This window comes from Sinocyclocheilus anshuiensis, unplaced genomic scaffold, assembly GCF_001515605.1.
Source record: "Sinocyclocheilus anshuiensis isolate Anshui unplaced genomic scaffold, SAMN03320099.WGS_v1.1 scaffold1594, whole genome shotgun sequence".
Taxonomy (NCBI): Eukaryota; Metazoa; Chordata; class Actinopteri; order Cypriniformes; family Cyprinidae; genus Sinocyclocheilus; species Sinocyclocheilus anshuiensis.
Window position 1 is genome coordinate 109,750 of NW_015546114.1, and position 16,522 is coordinate 126,271.

Below are 16,522 nucleotides of genomic sequence, written 5' to 3' on the forward strand. Positions count from 1 at the left end.
AAGTCGTTTTTTTTTTTCTTTTGCGCACAAAAATTATTCTCGTAGCTTTGTAAAATTACGGTTGAACCCCTGATGTCACATGGATTATTTTACAGATCTCCTTGCTACGGTTCTGGACTTGGGAACATTTCAGTTGTATTGCCGTCTATGCAGGGTCAGACAGCTCTCAGATTCCATCAAAAATATCTTAATTTGTGTTCCGAAGATGAACGATGGTCTTACGAAACGACATGAGGGTGAGTAATTAATGACAGAATTTTCATTTTTGGGTGAACTATCCCTTTAAACTTTTGGCTTGTTTCCCGAGGCCACAGGAGGGCGCAATGAGCAAAATAATGCAGCACGTTAAATTGTCAATGCAAGGAAATAACTGTCTATAAAAAAAACGTGCATTACGTCTAAATTAACTCATATAAATCAAATATAATTTCGTAAATTGCATAAACAATTGTGAACAAAACAGCATCACGTATTTATGCATTGCTTAATACACACAGATTGCCTTTAAAAACATATGAGACGCAGTGAAAAGGAATAAACCTCCACAAATTTGTGACGTGTTTTCTAAAAGTTTAAACTGTTTTAACTTTGCATGGCTTTCTATACATCTCTTGTGTAACGCGAGTGCAGCAGTTATATTTGTCTGTCTAGAAAATGCGCTGAATATGCGTTCTGTGTGAATGGCTTGGGTTCGGTTTTAACCTAATCAAGATCTTCTACGCATTGAGCTACTATATATCGCTAACATTTTGAATAAATAACGCAGCAACTGCGCGTCTCGTGGGCTAGACTAACAAAACGTTAAACTACAACATCACTTACAACATCATCACCGCATCTCATGCGCCACTGATGACGCTCCCTGATGCACACCTAACATTCGATTGTACTATTTTTGCATTCAAATGCAAATGTTTATTTTAATTTCGACTAATATTCATTTTTTTATTCACAATCTCCTCATCACAGGCAGGCACAGCACTCATGTTCGTGTTCGTGTTTGTGTGTGCTGTCTGCGTCACTCATAGCACGTGTCTATATCGTGCACTATATCGAACATTTTTAATATCGTCATCGAAGAAGGTGTACCGTCGATAAATATCGATACAGTTTTATCGCCCAGGCCTATTAGTTAATATTGAATATTTAATTGTGCATACTTGTTTTTTACATTCCGTGTTTTTTACACTTAAGGTCTTTGCACACTGAGTCCGAAACTTTTGTATGCGTTTTTGTTTTTCTTTTCATATTCGTCATCCTTTCCTATCAAAATGCTTGCTACGGATGCAAAAACGCAGAAAATCGAACCTGGTCCGAATTTTTTTATGATGGACGAAAGTTTCAGAGGCAGTGTGTAAACGTGATTGACACAATGTGAGGTTGTATTTATTTTTTAATGATGAAAATGTTGGACGAGAATTTCGGACTTTATATTTCCTTCATCTATTTCTCACTTAATCTTTAAAAACTGATCAATTCAGTCACACTGTTGAATGTAATCTTTAGCAAATCTCAAAATTCATTTTAATACTGCACATTATAATTTTGTGATGCCTAAATTCAATTGTAACATTTAAAATGATAGATTTTTAGTTTTTATGTATTTTTTATTTATTTATTATATAATTTTATATTTAATTAGACATTAGACATAACAATTATTTCATTTAATTAGACATTAGATATAACAATTATTATTTACTTATCACTGCTGGCCAGAATTGTAATTTTGTTGCAATCATAATTATTTTATTTCTTTATTTTTTGGATTACAGGCAATCCAAGCTCTGTAATGAGCCCAGCAGGGGCCTCACAATCTGAGGACCAGCTTTACATGGACAAACTGAAGCAGCTGTCAAAATATATCGAGCCGCTGCGAAGAATGATTAACAAAATAGACAAAAATGAAGGTACTGGAGATTTCTTCTCTTTTGATGCTGATTTTTTTTCCCCACTTGGATCTTAAAGATCATGGTTTATGTTTGGTCTTTACAGATAGGAAGAAGGATTTGAGCAAAATGAAAAGTTTGCTCAACATTTTGACTGACCCCAACACAAGGTAAGAAACCAGACATGCTGAATATTGTCTCCAGTGTCGGATCTTTGTCTTGTGATTAAGGTTGTGTTATTGCTGTCCTTCACTAGATGTCCACTTAAAACACTACAGAAGTGTGAAATAGCATTGGAGAAACTAAAGAATGACATGGCAGTGGTAAGTAACTTTTGTTTCAAGATAGGGAGTCAAAGTTAAGTTCTATTGTTTAACCAATTTCTACAATGACGTCTGACTTTGGTTTGCAGCCGACTCCTCCCCCTCCTCCAGTGCCCTCTACCAAAAAGCAGTACCTGTGCCAGCCGCTGCTGGATGCTGTCTTGGCCAACATCCGCTCCCCGGTTTTCAACCATTCACTTTACCGCACGTTTGCTCCTGCTATGACAGCAATTCACGGACCCCCAATCACGTAAGATCAACAGCTGAAAAAATCTGTATTTTCTCTCATTTAAGTCGGTTATCTTCCTTAAAGGGATAGTTCACCCAAAAATGAAAATTCTGTCATTAATTACTCACCCTCATGTCGTTCCAAACCCGTAAGACCTCCGTTCGTCTTCGGAACACAAATTAAGATATTTTTGATGAATTCTGAGAGCTCTCTAACCCTCCCATAGATAGCAATACAACTGAAATGTTCCCAAGTCCAGAGACGTAGCAAGGAGATCTGTAGGCTCCTCGGAGACGAATTGTTGAATAAAGTTTTTTATTTATTTTTTTTTTCTTTGCGCACAAAAAGTATTCTCTTAGCTTCGTAAAACTGGTTGAACCCCTGATGTCACATGGATTATTTTACCGATGTCCTTGCTACGTTTCTGGACCTTGATCTTGGTAATTACATTGCTGTTTATGGGAGGGTCAGAAATTTCATTTTTGGGTGAACTATCCCTTTAATGTAAAACTTTACAAATAACAGGCCTACATTTTAAATCATCAGGGCATTGCTTTTGTGGTATATAATGAACACTACCTTTCAGATGTTTTTGAATGTTTCTTTTATTTTATAAAAAATACAGTAATATTGTGAAATATAATTACAATTTTAAATAACTTCTATTTTGCTATATTTTAAAATGTAATTTCTTTGACAAAGCTGAATTTTCACAAGTCATTACTGTAGTCTTCAGTGTCACATGATCCTTCAGAAATGATTCTAATATATAATATATAACAATGCTTGAGAAACATTTCTTATTATTATCATTAGTGTTGAAAGCAGTGGTGCTTTTTATTATTTTTGTAGAAACTGATAGTTTTATAAGGATTCTTTGAAGAATAAAAACTTTGAAAGAACAGCATTTAGTTGAAATAGAAATCTTTTGTAATATTGTAAATGTCTTTACTGTCACTTGATAAAAAAAAAAAACGTAATGACTAAACTTTCGAATGATAATATCTATTATAAACGTTATATCACAATAGTAGTAATTTTATAATGGAGTTTATATTACATAGCCATGTTATACATATGTATTAAATGCTTTTTTAATAACCTCATTAAGCTTTTCACAATATATAGTTTTGAGTTTAAAAATGAAAAGCAGTGTATGGTGTATATATACCACCCAGCCTTAACTCCTAAATTTAAACATTAAAATGCATAATCTTTAATTCCAGGGGTCCCTCAATTCCTTCCCGTAAACGGAAGCTGGAGGATGACGAGCGCCAGACCATCCCTAACATACTTCAAGGGGAGGTGGCTCGTCTTCATTCCAAATTCCTGGTCAATCTAGACCCGTCCTTTTGCAGCAACAATGGAACGGTGCATCTCATATGTAAACTAGGTCAGTTCAGGCCCTGTGCCCACTATATGCGCCCTTTAGATGTAAAAAAAAATATATATATATATATTGGGTCTATTCACTCCTGTCATTGTCTTTGTCTAGATGATAAAAATCTTCCCAGTGTTCCCCCTCTTCAGCTGAGCATTCCAGCGGACTACCCCGATCAGAGCCCCCACTGGGAAGATGACGGTCAGCAGTATGGTGAGTCTAAGCCTGATTTGTGCATTAAATGTCAGCATGCTATCTTAGGCTGCCTTTTAAAATGCAAACACTCTTAAGCTCCCAATTTAAATGAAAATCCATAGGCTGTGAAATGCATTAACTCATCACTTCCTTGCGTCCCTCACTCTGTTCCTCAGAGGCCAACCCCTTCTTGCAGAGTGTGCATAAGAACATGACCTCTAAACTCCTTCAGCTTCCTGACAAGCACTCGGTGACGGCGCTGCTGAACACCTGGGCTCAAAGCGTGAGGCAGGCTTGCCTTTCAGCTGCTTAGAATGTATTCCCATCAGCACTATCAGCCCAGTATAATCCTTGCACCTCTATGGAATGATGGCAATATATTAATACTTAGTCATTTTTTATTTACCTGAATTATAATCTGTTTTGTTTAGTCACGTACACTAAGGCCTTAACTGTTTGTGCATTGCTTCATTAATAAAGACATTTAAACTGCTGTTTCAGTCTGAAATGTGTGGCACAGAAGTCACGTAACCACATGACTGGTCCTTCAGCGCATAGTCCTCTGTAGACGACGTCTCTGCACAGCCTGAATCCTCCCGTGTCTGTCTGCTACGTTATTGAGGGGCTGTTTGAGGGCAGGGAGGATCACTTTCTCTGCTTTACTAGCCTGAGACACAGGTCTGTTCAAATAGTAACAGAGCAAAGGTTCATATCTCCAAAACTGAACTGTTTGTCAGTCAGGTTGGAAACTATATATATATAATATACATGTTATATACAGATATTTACAAGCAATGACTTACAGTCCTTTAGGCAGTGTTTGGAGAGAAAGCTGAGGAAATGTGTCTGATTCGTCAGCTCTGCCAAAAAATGAAGGTAAGGGTAAAAGGCCATCTGAATATATATTGGAAAACGATATCATATTTGCTCAAACTTTGTGAAGTCACTCTGATCTTTTTACCATAATGTAAGAGATACATTTTGTTTAGATACTTTTTTTTATTGTTTCAAAATATTAAGAAAAGGAATTACATATATATTGTAACTGTAACCAAACTCCAACCAAAGAACACCCACACTACCCCCGACATAAGAGCCATAAGAAACATTTACACATACACATAAAAAAATAAAGGGCCATTATTGTAAAATGCCTTAAGAAAATGACAGTTCAGCATATGTAATTACCAATGAAAAACAAAAAAATGTTAAAATGAATCAGAAACAGTTCACACTTTAGTCAACTGCCATTAAACACTTGGGCATGATCACATTATTTGGTATTACTCAAGAGTCAGTCCATTCTGATCTAAAAAACGTAGGAAGGAGACCAAGATCTTGTAAAATATGTGCATTTTTTGTTTAATTGAGTAAATTAGTCTTTCCATTGCTATACAAGAAGACAATTCTTTAATCCAGAGTGACAGAGATGGACCATGAATACTTTTCCAGTGAATGGCAATCAGGCGTTTCGTGTGTAGTAGACACAGGTTTACAAACTTCTGTTCATATGTTTTCAAAGATGAGGCGGGTGGAAGAAGACCAAGAATACAGATTGTAGGGCAAACCAGGATTTCTTTACCTCTAGTTTTAGATATTACACCTACTAATTCTTTCCAGAAGGACTAAGTACTCACATTGCCAAATACAATGAAATAGTGTTCCCTTGTAAGTCAAATGTCCAAAATATTTCGATTAAATTTATTCAACTTTTCTGGTGTTATATATGTTCTCATTATCCAATTATACTGGATTAGTTTAAAACGGGTATTGATCGACAATGTTTGCGCTTGAACACAACTTTCTTCCCACTCATTTTCTGTAACATCCATCTGAAGATCATCAATCCAAGCCAATCTTTTATGATTTGTAGATTCTTTGGAAGCATTAACAATTTTGCTATACAGCGTATAAATGTTGTATTTAGCACTGGGAACTTTAACTTCCATTTCTTCTAAACTACTTGGAGTAGGACACTGATATGAATGAGTCCTAGATCGTATAAAATTACGGATCTGAAGATACTTAAAAAAATGAGACTGAGGAATTTTGTATCTTTCCTTTAAAGTTTCAAAGGGCATCAGTATATTATCTTCATAAAGATCTACAATCTTCTCTAAGCCTTTCTGTAACCACAGCTTAAAGCCCATGTCTGATTTCCCTGGAACAAATAATGCATTACCCCAAATGGGAGAGGATTGAGATAGTACCGGTGTTTCTCCCAGCTCAGCCTGTGACTCATGCCTTATTAAAACAGTGGTTTTTACAAATGGGTTAGATGTATTTTGTTTGAGTCTTTTTAAGGAATCAGAATATAAGAGATACATTTTAAAGTATATCTTTTTTTTGTAATTTAAAGTAAATAATTGTACACAATTACATTTATTCATGTTTACAATAAAACCTAAAAATCAATCACTGGAAAATATATACTGGTATATATATATATATTCTTGCAGTTTTCTTATTTTCCTTTGATTTTGGGGTGAGATGCAAAGAAAAACAAAATTACCTTTTACCATCAGCAAGATAAGCCTTGGTGAAAATGTAATTCTCTGCAATTATTTTCGTGTTGAATACAATGTCTTTGAGAACAGCTTTCACACGTTGGATCTGAGAGAAGACAAATTCAAATGGATTATGTAATATATTGAAAGGCATTAAGAAATATATGATCTCACCTCCTGGGACTGCAGGCTGTTAGCATTGTACCGCTGGCGTATGATGACCTCACATTCCTGTAGGGTGGGAGGTCGAGGGGCCTGAGATGGACTACACTGGATCATCAGAGGCTGTAGAGAAGTGATGAACCCTGCTTTGGCTTCTGTTCTGTCGGCTATGAGGGAATTTGATCTGGTTTCTCTACATTGTAAATGACTGCTGTAGGTATAAGAAGAATGTTATTAATTTATTAAATGAAAAAAAAAAATACAAAAAATATTAGGTTAAATTACATTAATTAATAAAAAAATGTTATATGCAGTTTTGTAAGCACCTGATCTCTGTGGCTTGTGGTGAGCAGGTTTCCTCCAAAATCTGTTCCAGATAGTTCTTTCTGTCTCTCTGGAACTCGTTGCTGTCTGTATGCTTACAGATTCTCCGGCTGGATCCTGTCGTGGAATTTTGGTGCAAGTTAAACGTGTACCAATCATACACCTGTCCAATGGTTTTGTTTGAGAAGATGTGAGAGAGAACACAAGTGTCACTCAACCTTTACTGCTCGAATTTGGAAGCTCCATTGTCAGCTTATACTGCAGCTCTGTAACCACATATTTACATAAAAATACACAATGGAGAATGATGTTTAATTTATGATGGTGTATGCAAATTTGCAATATTGTTATATTTTTCTTATCTTTTTTTTTTAAATTCTCATATTCATTATTACACACTATAAATTATTTTTAATTGTTTTTGTTACTCTTCATTATATTCATATTATTCTTATGTTACTTAAACATTACCAGTAAGATTTTTTTTAAAGTATTCTCTTCTGCTCACTGTATTTTGATCCAAAATACAGCAAAAGCAGTAATATTGTAAAATATTTTTAATGATTTAAATGAACAGCTTTCTATTTGAATATATTTTAAAATGTAATTTATTCTTGGGATCAAAACTAAATTTTCAGCATCATTACTCCAGTCTTCAGTGTCACATGATCCTTCAGAAATCATTCTATGCTGATTTGCTGTTCAAGAAACATTTATTATTATTATTATCATTATCAATATTTAAAACGGTTGAGTACATTTTTTCAGGATTCTCTGATGAATAGAAAGATCCAAAGATCAGCATTTATTAGCAATTTATCAGCCATTATTGCCTCTTTCTCAAGTATTATGTAAATACATATGCATATCTCTTTATTTATACAGTTCTATATAGAAATAAGGCACAAATCTGTACATAAATCTACTGTTCCAGATTCATACACATTATTTATTAAGTTTTACTATTTTAAATGTTTTTTTTTTTCTGTTCTCATGTCAGATGTGTATGTATGTATGTATGCATGTATGTATGTATGCATGTATGTACCAAGAGCTTCTTGTTATGAAATTCCTTGTGTGTTTGCGCACACTTGGCGAATGAAGCTGATTCTGATTCTGAATTTCTGGATTCTCACACACCTGGCGAATAAAGCTAATTCTGATTTATCCGAAATAAAAAGCTTTTGTAACATTATACACTATACCATTCAAAAGCTTGGAGTCAGTATAAGTGTAGTCAGTATAAATGATAGAAATTAATACTTTTATTTAGCAAGGAAGCTTTAAATGGATCAAAAGAGACGATAAAGACATTTATAATGTTACAAAATATTTCTATTTCAGACAAATGCTGTTCTTCTGAACTTTCTATTCATCAAAGAAACCTGAAAAAATTCTACTCAGCTGTTTTCAACATAATAATAATAATAATAATAATAATAATAATAAAAGTTGTTTGAGCAGCAATGTGTGACTGGGGTAATGATGCTAAAAATTCAGCTTTGAAATCACAGGAATAAATTACATTTTAAAATATATTCAAATGTAAAACAAATATAATTCTATAATTTTTCTATGTTATTTATATAAAAGTAAAAATATTTCGAAATTTGACTGTTTTTGCTGTACTTTGGATCAAATAAATGCAGGCTTGGTGAGCAGAAGAGACTTAAAAATCTTGCAAAAACGTTTTTTGTATTACTCATCTTTTTTCTTTTGTATGCATTTCTTATTTTTATTCCGTAGATGTAGTATATTTTTCTTTGGTTTGACATAAAAAAGGTACATTTTGTTATGGTAAAAGAATGATTTTTATTCCGTAGATGTAGTATATTTTTCGTTGGTTTGACATAAAAAAGGTACATTTTGTTATGGTAAAAGAATGTTTTGGTAAGATGATAAACACCTTTTTTTATATTTTATATGTAAAGGATGTTCTTGTGAATTTGCCTTTTTGGTACTAGATGTTCTTTCCAAGAGCTGGTATTTGCAAAGTGATTGCTAACCCGTTTCTGCTAGAAGGGTGTAAAACCACAATTCATATCTCTATTTTCACACCTGTAGCTTTTCATGGGTCATGTCAATGTGACCTAGTCCTTACTTAATTCGTCTTAAATGTTTGACAATACGCAGATAATGACAAAATTGATTAATCCGTTTAACATTCACAACATCATGGTAATGTTGTAGGAGGATGTAAGTTCTTCTGCTTTATAGAGAGAGAGAGAGAGAGAGAGAGAGAGCGCTCATGCTGCAAAGGCCTTTGTCTTTTGAAGCTTATACTCAGACGCTTAGATCCTCAAATTATTTAGACAACTTGGTGATCTCTTAGATATTTTGGAGTGTTATGATTTTACAGATTAAACTCAATTTATTTTCTGCTATTGTCATTTATGATTTTATATTCAAATAAAATACAACTTTATTGAAAGACTTTTTTTCTGCCTGAATCTCACTGCATCATATGATATATCAAATTCAATGTGTCACGTTAAAAGACCAGGGCTAGACGTCACGCTTGTTACTTTGTTGAATATTTGTAAGAATAGTTTTTTTTTGGATGTCATTAGTATCATATCTTATAGCACTGACAACCAGAAACCTAATGAACTATTTCCACTTACGAACAGGACAGTCACTTTTTGTGACAATGTCCATTATATGGGATAAGTTGTTTCAGTGGGAATACGTTTAAAGATACTGATTTATATTTTACAATTATGACATTTTCAGAAGCATATCATTACATAAAATACCTTACGGTATATTTAATGGCTTTTCAGGAAAATATTAACAGTAATAAAAAAAATCTTGAAACTGAAAATTCAAAACTGTTATTTCTTTCACGTTGTTGTAAGCAAAATACCTTAACAACAAATCTCCTTTCGACAGTCAGAAACAAAACACCAAAACGTTTGTCTGAGTAAAATGATCCTTTGCCAACCAGAGGTTACAAACGCCATTCTTTCATTTTCCTCATTCAGCAAACTCGATGTCACCAGGCAACCTGTACTACACTAGAGTATCAGCTCTGATATACACCCCATCCTCATTAAACCTCAAAATGCACATTCTGTCATCATTTACTCACTCTCGTGTTGCTTCAAACCTGCAAGTCTTTCATTCACTGAAAAAGAGATGACTACAGCCCGAGTCTCCATTCACTTTCATTGCAACTTTACTTAGAGTGGAAGTGAATGAAGACTGACCCTGTCATTCCGCCTAACATTTCATTTGTATTTCAAAATAAATTCCTACAGGTCTTAGTGTGAGTACATGACAGAATTGGGTGAACTATGCTTTTAACTGATACATTTAGGCAAGTAGAGAGATTATAACAGCAAAACAGGCAACATTATTAATCTAGTCCCATTTTCAGAGAATTACGTCAAATACAGTAAGAACAATAAAGTTTGTTGAAAGTACACGGACAAATACCATCTATGAAGCACAAGAAAAAAATATATAATTGTTGCACACTAGTTTACATATAATAGAAGCACACTTAGTTCTCATGAATGTATCGTTCATTAAAAGGCCCAAACATTATTTCTATAACATGTAAGGGAATGCAACATAAATTTACCTTTATTTTCCCGTTTTAAAATATCTATTTCACCGTGTAAGTTTCTTTGTAAGAAATCAATATTCCTCTGCAGCGAAGCTACGCGTGTATCCATTTCGCTGTGAAACAAGTTCGCTCGATTCACTGCAGCACTACGTCACATACGTGTACTCACAAGGATGACGTATCACTACCACGCAGCGCCATAACTCGTGTTTTACCCCATTATTTCTATAACATGTAAGGGAACATAAATTTACCTTTATTTTCCCGTTTTAAAATATCTATTTCACCGTGCAAGTTTCTTTGTAAGAAATCAATATTCCTCTGCAGCGAAGCTACACGTGTATCCATTTCGCTGTGAAACAAGTTCGCTCGATTCACTGCAGCACTACGTCACATACGTGTACTCACAAGGATGACGTATCACTACCACGCAGCGCCATAACTCGTGTTTTACCCAAAATCCTAAAAGTGCCTATACACATTGTCATAGAAAGAGCTGATTTGTTTTCAAAGACTGTACACTCCGTTCTCTCCCACTGGAACTTTTAATATTGTAGTGGCTGCTATAGTAACAGCACTACTTCCTCTAATTCTGCTGGGATATAACAGATTTAACAGTCAATTCAATACTTCATTCGATGTAAAATTCCCTGGAGATGTGCTACACATCCAAGTTTCTACAGCAATGGAAATCTAGTACACAAATTAGACATTCATTATGTCCATTTAATGAAATGCAGTCAGTTAAGTGCAAACTTTGGATTGTTCTGACGGTCACATTGGCAAAAACACACCATTATAAATGAATTTAATGACTGGAAAGCTGGATTAACCACCTCTCATTGGAAAAAAAAACAAAAAAACACTGTGCATTAGATACGACATTCCCCGTTCAATTTTTGTCATTAAATGTACCAATACACCTGCAGTGCAAATAACTGTATATAAAAACCTTAATGGGAACAGGTCGCTAGAAGTTTAGCATTGACATTAAAAAAATTAAATATAAAAAAAGGCATCATGAATCTTCCTTTACTTAGTCTTTAGTTTTTCATGAAAGAAATCAACAGGAGCTCATATAGAAAGCTGACGATGAGAACGAGTCCAGTGCTGGAGAGAGTACCGAATGATAGTAGTGCAAACAGCATGTAGAGCAGGAGGAGGATGAGGAGGGTGCGATAGCTGGCCAGCACCCGCAGGCTGAGACGGGCTCGCTGAGGACGATCCCTCCTCTGCCGCGGCACCGGACTCTTCCGCCGCTGCTCCGCCACTTTTGAGGAACTGCTCAGGTAGTGTCGTCCTATACTGCCCAGGAGGTCCTGTCGAGAACACAGCGCTTCCATGTGGTCTCCAAACTATAGGACACAACCAATATTGTCACATTTGATTAAAGTGAAACGCATGAAAAGAATACATTAATGACCATAATGAAGTTCATTTTCGGATGAAACTGTAGGCTAAGCCAGTGGTTCCCAACCCTGGTCCTGGAGGCACCCCAACACTGCACGTTTTGCATGCCTCCTTAATCAAACACACCTGATTCAGGTCATCAGCTCATTAGTAGAGACTTCAAGACTTGAAATTGGTGTCAGAAAAAGGAGACATGCAAAACGTGCAGTGTTGGGGTGCCTCCAGGACCAGGGTTGGGAACCATGGGGCTAAGCAATATTCTTACTCTTGCATTAATAAAGGATGAGATCTGGAACATCAGTCGAACCAAAAAAGCATTTTCATAGCTCCTAATAGGCTGAAGCTCTGGATCTCCTTGATATTCAATTTCAAATCTGCGAAGACCACTGATGATCTGAAAAAAATATGAAATCGAATTTTGGGAATATTACTGTTATGACTAGCAAAATGAATATGTTGAAGAAGACTGGCACACTAAAACTCACCTGCAACCTGCCCAGGTCTGTTAAAACAAAGCCATTTTCACTTGGGATGCAGTCTGGCAGTTGTTTAGATGCCCCTTCATCATCTACAGACGCCACATTGACCATCAGCTGAGACAGCTGCCCTGCATTCAACTGTACAACATATGAAACAAAATTAACTGTTTATAACTGTATATTTTTAAATAAAAATATGCATTACTGTTCAAAAGCCTGAGGTCTGAAAAAAAGTTTTTTTTTTTTTGAAAGAAATAAATACTTAAAGTGATAGTACTCGCAAAAATGAAAATTCTGTCATTAATTACTCATTGTCATGTCGTTTCAAACCTGTAAGACCTTCATTCATCTTCGCAACACAAATTAAGATATTTCTGCTGAAATCCAAGAGCTTTCTGACCCTGCATAGACAGCAACGCAACTGACACATTCAAGGCCCAGAAATATAGTAAACACATCATTAAAATAGTATATGTGACATCAGTCGTGGTACTGTTGCACAGCGAAGACAGACACGGAAGAGAAGAAATTACTGAATAAAGTTGTTATTTTTGTTTACTTTATGCACAAAAAGTATTCTCGTAGCTTCATAAAATTACAGTTGAACCACTGATGTCACATGGACTATTTTAACGATGTCCTAACTATGTTTCTGGGCCTTTAACGTGGTAGTTGCGTTGCTGTCTATGGAGGGTCAGAAAGCTCTCGGATTTCATCAAAAATATCTTAATTTGTGTACCAATGAAAGAAAGTATTATGGGTTAGGATCGACATGAGGGAGAGTAATTAAAAACAGTTTTAATTTTTGGGTGAACTAACCCTTAAAATAAGCAAAGACATGAAACTGATCAAAAGTGATGGTAACGACATTTATAATGTTGCGATTTTAAAATTAATGCTGTTCATTCGATTAATCAAAGAATCACATTTTCTGCAATAAGCATCAGAACAATTCTGAAGGATCATGTGGCACTAAAGTCACGCTGTAATGGCTGCTAAAAATTCAGCTTTGCCTTCACAGGAATAAATTACATTATTACTGTTTTTATTGTATTTTTGATCAAATAATTGAAGCTTCGGTGAGACTTTCAAATGCATTTTTAAAATTTTAACCGATCCCAAACTTTTGAACGGTAACTTATGACATACATCCTAAATGTTTGTTTGTTTGTTTATTTCTTTCTTAATGCCAATCCAGCATCTATGGCTATATTCATGGCGAGAACCAGTTAATCCATACACAAGTCGATCCATACACAAGTCTTGTCTTTACACACACGTCCGGGGACAATTTTAGAATGTTCAATTAACCTCACCTGCATGTCTTTGGGCTTTGGGAGGAAACCGGAGCACCCGGCGTAAACCCACGCAGACAAAGGGAGAACAGACATACATCCTAAATAAAAGCAGTTATAGACTAACCCGGAATATCTGACACAGGTAGTCCAGGGCTTTGTCCAGGAACTCATGAGTTTTCTTCACACCCTCTCCCATATCGTCCATCTCTCCTCCGGTAAAGGTGTTGTTATGATCTGAAGAGCCAACGGCAAACCATGAGAGAAAAGAGTTGTTTGCAGCCATTTCAGTGGAATGATCTGATATCCGTTTAGCTGTCTGTCGGGCTTGGGCGATAATCTGGATGAGCTTTAGCACCTGGAATTGACAGAAGTAATCATGGTCTATAATATCCTTTTCTGTTTCATGATAACATGACTGCTCAACACTGATTTTTAGCACTAATTAGATCTAGAATTAACTGTCAGCTTACATTCTTCCGTAGATCAGGACCAAACATCAGGTTGTACTGGCAGTCTTGCCCTTCCAGGCTGTAAACATGACTTTTGACTTTGAAGACGCTGTCTGTCCTCACTGGCTGACGAGAAGAGAGGAAGCTGACACCATGTGAAGGTGTCAGGAAGACACGGTTCTGTCGTTGCAGGATGGCATGCTCTGGCTCCAAGAACAACTGCTCAGCTGGAGATTCAAATTCTCATAATAAAGCAATATATCATATCATATAATAAAATCTTTCTCACTTACCCTTCTGGATCATCTCTGACAGGTTTGGTTGAACAAAGACTTTGGCGACCCTAAAGACCATCAGGGCGTTTTTGGCATTGACTAAGTCTGTGCGCATGGCTCGATTCAAGAAGCCCTGGAAAAGCTTAGTGTACATAAGCAGATTCTCCTGCACAAATGAGGCCCTGTGAATGACAAGGACCCTGTTGGTAAACACTGATCTGAACGTTACAAACTATCATGTTGAATGTTAACCAAGGTTTCATTTATTAGATTTTTATATATTATTGTTTTTACTGTCACTTTTGATCAATTTAATGCATTCCTGAAGAATAAAAGTATAAACTATTGAACAGTAGTGCATGTAATCTTTTAACAAGCACCTAATATATAAAATACCATTTGTCGGGAACAATTCTGTTCTGGCCGTCTGCTTGCATGTTGTTTTTTTCTCCAGTGTATCTCCAGGGTTGAACGTAACTAAGCCATGTCTCTAGTACCTAAACAACAAAACAAACACATTGCATTAAATTGAATACATCATTTAGCCCTCACTATGTTTTGAACAGTGCATAATGTTTATTGCCAACGTATAAAAATAGGGTCCAAACATCAGGGTGCACTCAAAGACATTTACCGCTCTGAATGAGGCGTCCAAAGGCCAGTGACCAAAGCAGTGTTGTAGGAAGACATACAGCTTTTGCTGGACAAACCTCTGTACCACCACACTAAGGGAGACAGAGAGTGGAGGCTTATTGACAGAGCAGTAAAACAGAAGACAGCTCAATCAAGTCCCTGGTGCCTGATCGGGTGAATAGCTCCTCTTTACGACATGCCTGCTTAGATTTACAGATGTTTTAGTTCTATAGCCTGATTCTTTGGGTGAGGTGACAGAGATAAAAACCCACCGCTTGAGCTCTTCCAGTGGACTGCTGTGGGAGTGGGCAGAGGGTGAGGAGGAGATTGACTCCTGCTTCAGGCTGCTGGAGAAGGCGTGCAGATGCTTGACCAGGAGACGCACAACAAGGACGTGCTCCTCCGAAGGCGTGAAGGGCTCCTAAGAAATTGTCCAAACACAAGTCAGATTTTTAAGAGTATTAATAACATCCGAGACCCTATTTATACCTGGTATTATCCGGTTTCTCTGACATTTACATGCAGTGATGGAGAAGTTCATTTAAGGAACTTGATTAAATCCACTGATTTCAATCGAGTAGTACTGGTACAGTCATGGCCAAAAATATCGGCTCCCTTGGTAAATATGATCAAAGAAGGCTGTGAAAATTAATCTGCACGAAGCTTGGTTTTGTGACCAGTGACCCATTTTTGTGTTGTTTTTAAGGTTTGTTTTTGGACTATTGTCCAGTTTGAAGATCCAAACATGGCCCATTATAAGATTTCTAACAGAGTCAGTCACTTTTTGATTTTTTATCTGTTGGTATTTGATGGAATCAAAGATGCCATGTATCTAAACAAGATGTCCAGGACCTCCAGCAGAAATATAGGCCCACAACATTAAAAATACAGCAGTATATTTCATTGTACACATGGGGTAATTTTTATCCCCGTGTGCACCAAACCCATCTTGAGTGTTTGTTGCTGAAAAGCTAATATTTTAGTTACATCTGACCGTAGAAGCCAGTCCCATTTGAAGTTCCAGTCGTGTCTGACAACAGAATATGCTGGGGATTGTTTTTGGATGAGAGCATTTGGCCTTTGTTTTCCCTCCTATTTATATTCCTGTGTAACAGGAAGCCATGGCTGGATAATCTCATGTTCATAATCACCCTGGTATACTCAAAATTGTAAATATGAATGGAAATATACTTCACCGATATTTTACTCATAAGAATTTCTAATTTCAATAATTGTGTCCAACATGTATTTGAGAAAAACATTTATGTCAAAATGATATATTTTTAGCAGCAAACCCTCAAGATGGGTTTGGTGAACACGGATAAAAGTACCCCATGTGTACAATGAAATATACTGCTGTATTTTTGATGTTGTGGGCCTATATTTCTGCTGGAGGT

General features: G+C 36.0%; 2 protein-coding genes across 14 annotated transcripts in view; one reads left to right on the plus strand and one right to left on the minus strand.

Annotated features, from left to right (window-relative positions):
- The window catches only part of LOC107700781 (mediator of RNA polymerase II transcription subunit 15), a 17,506-nt gene extending 12,996 nt beyond the window's left edge, over positions 1 to 4,510 (plus strand). For all 12 annotated transcript variants that reach the window (XM_016502585.1, XM_016502593.1, XM_016502586.1 and 9 more), the window contains 7 exons: positions 1,776 to 1,910; positions 1,996 to 2,059; positions 2,146 to 2,212; positions 2,302 to 2,462; positions 3,668 to 3,834; positions 3,937 to 4,035; positions 4,194 to 4,510. In XM_016502585.1, coding sequence (XP_016358071.1) covers positions 1,776 to 1,910; positions 1,996 to 2,059; positions 2,146 to 2,212; positions 2,302 to 2,462; positions 3,668 to 3,834; positions 3,937 to 4,035; positions 4,194 to 4,330 — 830 coding nt within the window. In that variant the 3' untranslated portion in view covers positions 4,331 to 4,510. The remainder of the gene's footprint in view (positions 1 to 1,775; positions 1,911 to 1,995; positions 2,060 to 2,145; positions 2,213 to 2,301; positions 2,463 to 3,667; positions 3,835 to 3,936; positions 4,036 to 4,193) is intronic.
- Positions 4,511 to 11,289: 6,779 nt separating this feature from the next.
- Positions 11,290 to 16,522, minus strand: part of LOC107700779 (sphingomyelin phosphodiesterase 4-like) — a 14,420-nt gene continuing 9,187 nt past the window's right edge. For both annotated transcript variants that reach the window (XM_016502584.1, XM_016502583.1), the window contains exons 12-20: positions 15,398 to 15,546; positions 15,127 to 15,217; positions 14,889 to 14,989; positions 14,511 to 14,674; positions 14,239 to 14,444; positions 13,893 to 14,123; positions 12,477 to 12,608; positions 12,257 to 12,385; positions 11,290 to 11,936 (exon numbers count right to left, since the gene is read on the minus strand). In XM_016502584.1, the coding sequence (XP_016358070.1) occupies positions 11,625 to 11,936; positions 12,257 to 12,385; positions 12,477 to 12,608; positions 13,893 to 14,123; positions 14,239 to 14,444; positions 14,511 to 14,674; positions 14,889 to 14,989; positions 15,127 to 15,217; positions 15,398 to 15,546 (1,515 nt within the window). In that variant the 3' untranslated portion in view covers positions 11,290 to 11,624. The remainder of the gene's footprint in view (positions 11,937 to 12,256; positions 12,386 to 12,476; positions 12,609 to 13,892; positions 14,124 to 14,238; positions 14,445 to 14,510; positions 14,675 to 14,888; positions 14,990 to 15,126; positions 15,218 to 15,397; positions 15,547 to 16,522) is intronic.